The sequence below is a fragment of the Gossypium hirsutum genome, chromosome A12 (assembly GCF_007990345.1).
Source record: "Gossypium hirsutum isolate 1008001.06 chromosome A12, Gossypium_hirsutum_v2.1, whole genome shotgun sequence".
Classification (NCBI taxonomy): Eukaryota; Viridiplantae; Streptophyta; class Magnoliopsida; order Malvales; family Malvaceae; genus Gossypium; species Gossypium hirsutum.
The window spans coordinates 102,526,672-102,534,925 of NC_053435.1; the positions used below are offsets into that span (position 1 = coordinate 102,526,672).

The 8,254-nt window shown below is 34.2% G+C and overlaps 1 protein-coding gene across 10 annotated transcripts; it reads right to left on the reverse strand.

The window, feature by feature from the left end:
• Window positions 1-1,323: 1,323 nt before the first annotated feature.
• LOC107946746 (uncharacterized) lies at window positions 1,324-8,254 on the reverse strand. 10 transcript variants are annotated; one of them, XM_041083373.1, is made up of 12 exons: window positions 8,106-8,246; window positions 7,858-7,914; window positions 7,157-7,234; window positions 5,421-6,234; window positions 5,059-5,313; window positions 4,554-4,639; window positions 3,972-4,396; window positions 3,193-3,868; window positions 2,848-3,078; window positions 2,645-2,769; window positions 2,270-2,550; window positions 1,324-2,088 (listed from the first exon to the last, which is right to left on the reverse strand). In XM_041083373.1, exons 4-12 carry the CDS (start codon window positions 6,147-6,149, stop codon window positions 1,465-1,467), a joined length of 3,432 nt encoding a protein of 1,143 aa, XP_040939307.1. In that variant the 5' UTR covers window positions 6,150-6,234; window positions 7,157-7,234; window positions 7,858-7,914; window positions 8,106-8,246; the 3' UTR covers window positions 1,324-1,464. The 10 variants fall into 10 exon arrangements, with proteins under 10 accessions (XP_040939307.1, XP_016736682.2, XP_016736681.2 ...); XM_016881193.2 differs by having other exon boundaries at window positions 1,324-2,100; XM_016881192.2 differs by lacking the exon at window positions 7,858-7,914 and having other exon boundaries at window positions 1,324-2,100; window positions 8,106-8,254.

An 8,254-nucleotide genomic window follows, 5' to 3' on the forward strand; every position in this document is an offset into this window, starting at 1 on the left:
GTATGTATTGCCATTACATCCAATCACTTTGTACATGAATCAATATTATCGTATTTACATAACTTTTTATAATTTGTGAATCGACTACTCAATTACTTAGAATAATTATTATTACTTTCAAATTTTATATTTTGAAACAAAGGTAAATATCAAATCTATACAAAATTCAATATGTAATTTAATATATAAATTTTAATTTTGATTTAGTTATAGACATTTAAATAAATGAATACATGCATTTAGTTTTATATTAAATAAATATAATTATTTGTGTATGTAACATTTCAACGAAAAATTATATTAATCCGATAATACTATCAATGATTTATGAAAATTGAATCAAATCAAATATTACTCTTATAATTTTTTTTACTTTCAAATTTTATTTCTAATTCATTTTTTTTAAAATATAACACCTTATCTAACTCTAATAATTTTTAGACTTTCTGCACTAATTTGTGATATTCAAATATACTTTTAAATTTTTTATATTAAAAAATATAATTACACCCAATCTAACTTTAATAATTTTGTTTTTTTTTTACAATTATTCTAAGATATTCAGATCATAGTAGTCGGTATCGTTTGTTACTGATACATGCTATTCTAGTTCTAAATCAATACCAAATTGTCTAAATTTCATTTTAGTCTAAGTTTCGACTATTTCAACAAATATTGATTTGTATTAATATGTATTGGCTAGCACTGGTTGGTACAAAATTTTAATATTTTAAATCAACTTCTGTTCTTTTATTTTTATTTTTATCTTTAACCATTTTAATTTTTCAATTAAATTGTTGAATTCAATTAATAATTTTGAAATTTATATTTACATATAAACGTATTTATTTGGATATATTTACATGTATATATAATGTTCTTTTTTTAAAAATAAAAGTTAAATTATAAATATCTATGCGTAAAAATGAATATATATTTCATTAAAAAACAAAGAAATTATTGTAAATATATAAGTAAAAAATATTTGAAAATATCAATAAATTTACAATTATACACATATGGAGACAAAATTGATAATATATCAATATAATATTTGACTACTTTGATTCAATCATAAGTAATAAAAAGAATATTTAAAAAATAAGAAATAATATACTGTATTAATTTACAAATTAACCGGATGCCTAGCCCGAACGCAATTGTGAAATCAAATTTTAGGTGAAGCAAAATGATAGGCATCTCATTTTAACCTAGGCTATTAGTTGAAGTACTACCATCTCTTAATTGTTGAGACCGCACCACATCGGGGTAGTTAAGCTTAGGATATTGGATGGAAAACATAAGTAAAGATTGCTAAATTCATAATTTAATTGAGTGTAACTATTTATTAATATAAGTGGTGAGAAAGTCTTCTGTGTATGTTTTTCATATTATATAGAAAGTTTGGAAACTATCATAAAACTGTCCTGAGAGCTCTATTTACAAACACCCATAACTGTATACCTAAGATTCTGAAGAGCCACCAAAAAGCGACAGTGTAGTGTTCACCTCTTGGCACTTGGGTAACTTCATGTCTGAAGCAAGTTTTAATGTGGTGCCGCTGCCGCTACCACCTGCCTTAGGATAAGGCAATGCAAGGGAAAGAGCAAGTGAAGGATTAGTGTCGGAGATCTCGTCTCGTGAATCCCCATTGCTCATCACCATAAAAGATGGGGGCATATTTCCGTGAGCTGAAAGACTCCTTCCAACCCCCAGGGCAAGCTCAAGATTTGAAACTCTTGACTTTACCTGTTTCCCACTGTCATTTGAAAGAACTTGCTGCTGCAACAAGTGCTTCCAGCTATACTTATTACCTACTGAATCCGATTCCGGAGGAACTATCGACATATCATACACTTCATTGCCGTAGATGCTAGGGCCTCTGCCATTTACAGGAAGGGAACATCTATCATTCATTATATCTTTTATCCTATTCCTATCTACATCCATTCCACCAAAACAACTCTTTAATCTCTTGCCGTCATTAGTATCATCAGCCTCCACATGATCTGCAAAATATTCTTGTTTTTCTTGAATAGAACAGTTGAGATCAATTTCAGGTCTTTTTCTTGACTCTCTTTCTTCTCTCTGCATGAAACACTATATCAGTCATTAAAACAAATATTAATCGGTATGGTAGGAACCAAAACAGCAAAAGTAAGATGCCCCAACAATCTTTCATCAATGAGATCATTATAACACTCTCTGACCATTTCCCCCTTTTAATTGGACACTATCAGCAAAACAACTAGAGCGTAAAAAATTTTACCTGAGATGAGTCGATTACGCCCACTTGCTGACTACCTATTTGTACATCCAGGGCATTCATCTTCTGTTCCGAAGAAGATTCTTTGGTTTCACAAACTTCAGCATTTTTTCCAGAAGCGACTGTCATTGAGTCCGGGAAAGCATTGGAGTTCAATGCAGATAAACTTTCACTTGACTTTCCAGGGGTGAACAATTTCTCGCAAGACATGGCTGAAATTTGTTCTGAGCACTGAAACATCTTTCCTCTAAATACACCCCATAAAAACAGCATGTTATTCCAACCTGCAATGTTCAAACTTTGTAAGTCCACCAATGAAAAAGCAAATTTCATTTTGTTTATATGGATGCATGTGAAATGTAACTATCAAACTCTTACACTGAGATTTTTCTGGAAGTAGGTTCGAGGGGAATATTAAAAGCTCAAACCCGCCAAAGTTCCCTTTGAGGCTAAAATCATACTTAATCATCCTGTCCAACAAGTTCTTATAGCTTCTTTCGTAACTGCACAAGAAGCATGTAAAATAACCTGAGTTATCTGAAAGAAAATTAGCTCTTCTACACAGAAACATTTCCACAAACCTGTCAAGTTCTTTTGCAAAAAAGTAGAGCGCAATATTATCTTCAGTGGCATGGCTTTTCATGAATTGAGTGGGCCACATGCTCAATCGAGGTGCTTCCTCCAACGACAGTTTTAGAGGCAGTTTCTGCACTACTCCAAGAACTTTATGTGAGGCATAAGTTGACAAGTGTGCTTGCAGTCCATCACAAGTAAATGGAAGTCCACCACTCCTTTGAATTTCAAACTTGCCTCTGCAGAACATGTCAGAAGGTATGCATAAGACACCGAATAGATGAGCAGTTAAGAAGGTAGGAGTCATTGACAAATTTCAAAATGAACAATAAGAAAGGCAATAAAAGCCATACTGCCATATAGAATCAAGCTGTGGAACAACAGAAATCCAAGAAGGCACATGTACTCCAGAAGCAAAAATAGTTGAATCTCTCGGGCAAGGCCGTTCAGACTGCACAGCAGCACTGGAATGCTTTTTACTGATAGCAGGTACTACTGGAGAGTACTCAACACAGTGCTTCACATTAAGAACTCTCTTTTTCTCTTCAGTCAGAAAACTTTTTTGTGCATAAGTACTAGATGTTTTTAAGGAATTATCTGATGTTTCATGACCTTTCACATCCACTAAATCATTACACAAGGAACTGGAAGGGCATGCCAAACCATTTTTGACAGAAGCAATTCTTTTATCAGCCCCCGCAAGTGCATCGCTGTTGGATAATTTCAATTTCTTTTCTGTCTTAATTGGAGACTGTCCTTTTGGATGCTGTCCTTTTGGATGCCTTGATCTCTTCAAATCCTCAACGCGAGAAGAGTTGGGAAGTAATTTAGTGTCGTGATTACTATTATTCACATTATAGCTCATATTCTTCAATGACATAGATTTAGACACCGTTTGAATCCTCCTCTCACTCTCATTAGCAGTAGTTCCTTTAGCCAAGCCTTCATTGCCACAACTGCCTTCCTTCAGCAGTTGGACATCTTCTTTTAAGCTCCTATTAGAGAATGATTTGGACTTGGAAAGTAATCCTACATCACCAGCATAAAAAATAATTCAGTTAGTAAATGTGCTAGGTTGACATTATAATTAATAAAGCACAGCTTCTGCCATTAAGGTGTATGTGAAATATACCCTTTGACACCTGATGTTGTGATGGCAATTTAAGTGATTTACTCCTTAATTCAGTAGGTGAGCACACAGTTCCCGGAGTAGTGCTAGACGAGTGGCCTCCAGATTGATGCATCGAAACTTTGCTGCTGCAACTCGATGTCGTAGGTGATTTCAAATCTGCTCCAAAAGCCTTATTTCTAACTGCTTGTAAACTGCCAGAAGGTCTCTTTGAAGTAAACGAAGGAGTTGAACTAACTTTATGTGCTTCACTTTCCTCGACCTCCAAAGGTTTGGTTTCTGATTCTGAAGCATGTGTTTTGTTAAAAATCTTAACTCCTCCCTCCATTTTGTCTTGTTTTCGCCTCTCAGTTTCTTTACTGAGCACACATTCCTCACACATCCAATCACCTTTGGGAACACTGTCCATCTTCACACGCATACAATAACTGGTTCATGGAAATGGAATATGTCAACATTTAAGTGTCCCGTGATAAAAGGAAGAAACTATAAATACACAAACACCATACATTTCAACCAATAAAAAATATGAAGAAAAGGCAAGCATGCATGCATGCATGAGAGAGGCAGAAATGCAAGACCTACATGTGTTCTGCTCCATCACTGCAGTTGCTACAAACAGCAAGCAACTCCTCTCGACCTATGTCACCGCATATATCACAAACTTTGACCTGATTATCAGATACAACAATTAATAACAAAACGCCAACTCTTTTGAACAGAAAAAATAAAGCAAGAAAGAAAATGAAGTTCATCATTTGCACGGATCTTGTGCCTGTAAAGATAATTGGAAGCCAAGAAAAGAGAACCAACATTTAGAAGGTACCACCGTTATAATTAATGGACAGTAAGAAACTTAATTTTCCTCACGCAACTATTCTTAAAATGAGATATATGTATCCAAGTGGCAACATTAAAATATATTCTATCTCATGCTTTGTCAAGCCAAAAGAAACCTGTTGTCAATATACAAAGCTTTTTCATCATCTTTTCAGACCATCTAGAAGATTTAATAGTAGATTTAGTCATGCAAAGGTCTATTGTAAGCATGCATAACATAAGACTTTAACTGGAATAGCATTTTACGTACTTCATACTCAATGCTGTCTGGTGCATCACTACAAGCAGCAGGCTGTGATCCAATATTAGTTTCCTCCATATTAATTTCCTTAGCCACTGTAGTGGACTTTAGTTCAGCTGTTTGCTCTCTTTCATTTGTTCTATTATCAACTTCCATAGATTCAGCATAGTTATGTCCATCACCGATCTGACTGCCAACCCGTATGGAACCTGTTCTGGCAAAAGATGATTGGACTTGTTCCTCAGAACACTCGGAATGTTCTCTCTGGAAATGAAGATTTAATTTTCAGTTTCTAGTTCCAAGCAGATGATAAAAATATAAAGAAACATTAATAAATTTCACCACATAAAAAGTAGGAATTTCAAGAATACCTTTGCTGAGCTGGCACCAGCACATGAATCTCGTAAAGATGAAATTTCTGACATATCTGACTTGTTTGAACAATACAGAATCTCCTGGGAAGATTCAATGGACGATCTGTTTGATCTCCTTGGATGATTATCATCTACATCACCACAAGGACTACCAACTAGAAAACAAGCAGGTTGACCGTTAACTTCCTTTTCAGTCCCAGGGAAACTATCAACTGAAGCTGAGTTGTAAGATGCATTTTTCTTGTCTGCATCACTAGTATGGTCAGCAGCCTTTGTTTTTGCATAGTCTGATACACACACAAAGGAAATATTATCTCCAAGGCATTCCGACTCTTGTTTCTCAAACTTATTGGGGACAAATTTATTATGAAAGATTGGTGCTTTCAGTGGCCCAATATTATTTGCACAAGCCGAAGGCAGGTTTGTTTTTGTACTCATCTTGATGCTCTCATAAGTGTTACAATCCCTCAACGTTTCTTCACTCTCTACAACATCAGAGAAGGATTCGCGACTCAAGCATACACTGAGAGGATGACTTGACTCACTACTTGTACGCTGTCTATCATTGCATGCTCTATTCATCTGAGGAGATGACAAATCAGCATCGTTAAAAGAGTAATGGTTACTATCCTTTTTTTGACAGGCTTTGCCTAGAAACTCATTTGTCTTTGTTGCTGTCGATGCCATTTGTTTGGACACACGGTGAAAATGAAGAAACACACACATTGCATGTTCCAGGTTCTTCTTTTAAACCTAGTTCCCTGCTTGACAATTGGGTGCCGCCAAAACCATTTTCAGCATTAAATGATCCCTGATAGGCGATAGTGTATCACAACCAAGACAGAAAAAAAAATGTAATAAGAAAATAGAACGGGGAAAAACCTGACATTTATGAAGCACAACAGAACGAGCATTATATTAACAAGAATCACACAAACCAAAGTAATATCAAAGTCGCACAGGAATTACAATATAGGCAAAACTAATGAGGTTTTTTACTTTTTCAACGTGTTCTTTTCTATGGTATATATATAAAAAAATGATATCTCATCATGGGTTAACAAATTTAGTACAAATGGAAACCACATATCATATGTTTCTGCATTGTCAGTATTTTAAATATTAATGCAAGGGGAAGATAAATGTCATGATAAAATCGATTGCAAACTCTATTTAGAATATAGAATACAGATAGTTCATTGCTTTTCAATAGTGCCCATGCATCGGAATAAAGATCCGGAAGAAGAAACTTCAAATCCATATAACTCTCCCTTCTTAGCAAAGGGAAAATAAATACCATGATAAAACCTATGGCAACACCTTTCAGAAAATGGAATAGATTCTTCATTAATTTTCAAAGAACCCATGCATCACAAATGAAGCTCAAGAAAGATGACACCAAATCTACTAAATTCATAAATGTTATCAAAGTATCACTATTGCTATGTTCCTTCTTAGGACACAATCCTAATGACAGAGACCGCAAAACAATGTAATGTCTCCATGTTATTTGCTTGATTCTATTTCTACTACTCTACCAAATAAACATTCAACTTAAAACCAGACAACTAAAAACTGCAGGCAGAGCCAAACTTTATCAGAAAACCTTTGAAACGAGCATTAAAGATAAGCAATGCATTTAATCTGCATGGAGAATTTTGTTCACTGAATCATAGTAGTGAGAAAACTAAAAGAAATCAATAAACATGCTGCACAACTAAGAATTTTCTTACCATATTCAACGCAGCAAAGCAGTCGGCTTCATCAGGAAGCCCTTCTGAACACAAACTTCCTATCACCACTGATGAGACCTGTACGGATATCAAAAAATAAAATAACACGAAGATCTATTCACTAAGTAAAATTACAATGCTAAAGCTACAAAGTTAACACATTACACGAAGACACAGCAAATACAATATACTTTGACAAGCATTGAATTGATTAATGAGAATGCACGAGGTAAGAACAGAAGAGAAACAAAAAACATAGGGCAAAAAATATCTCTTGATCACTTTAATTTAGTGTATTAAAAAAAGCCAATCTTTTAGGTTTCAATAAAACCAATGCAACACGAACTAAACCACCAAACACTTCTAATATATATCTTTACATCATAAACTGAATATTTCATATTTGAAGAAGAAATATGGTTGCTTGATCTTTGCCACCAATTTTTACACTCCACTAGAGACAATAATAAATAAAAGTGAACCTCCACCCCCCCCAAAAAAAAAAATCAGCAATACTAAATTGTCAACAAGCATTTATAACAAATCAAAGAAAAGCAACACATCGGCGGAAAAAATCCCAAACCCAATAATCCCAACCTAAAAAGCCCTAAAATTATCAATAATTAGCCTTGATCACTAATTCTACTATCCAAGAACAATGAATCAACAAACAAAAGAACAAGTAAAAAGGAATTCCATGCCTTAGGCTTTAAAATCTCAGTTTCACTTCCACCATAGAGTTCCTTCACGTCCTTAAACTTGGGTTTCCCAATATCACAAATAAAAAATCAAGAAAACCAAAATAACAAGTACAAGACTCAGCCAGATGAAACAACCTTAAGTCATCAAAAAAAAAAACGAATACAAGTACATGAAAATTTGGAGATAAATGAAAGTAATTTTGCAACAGCCCAGATGATCAAATCGAAAAAATTAACTCCAAAAAGACCTCTTTTTCTCTACTTTGCCTTCCTTTTATAGATATCCTCCCCTTTTTGCAACGTTTTCTCTGCTCTCTTCTTCAGTCTCTATGAAGGAGAAAAAAAAAAGATAGTACATAATACAACTTCATTTTACCTTATTAGCTTACCTTTTAAA

Coding starts and splice junctions, on each gene's coding strand:
- LOC107946746 (XM_016881192.2), bottom strand. CDS start 6,149: ATGTGTGTGTTTCTTCATTTTCACCGTGTGTCCAAACAAATGGCATCG. Junction 5,314..5,420: donor CTGGTGCCAGCTCAGCAAAG/GTATTCTTGAAA, acceptor CTTCATTTCCAG/AGAGAACATTCCGAGTGTTC. Junction 4,640..5,058: donor CAGACAGCATTGAGTATGAA/GTACGTAAAATG, acceptor TCTGATAATCAG/GTCAAAGTTTGTGATATATG.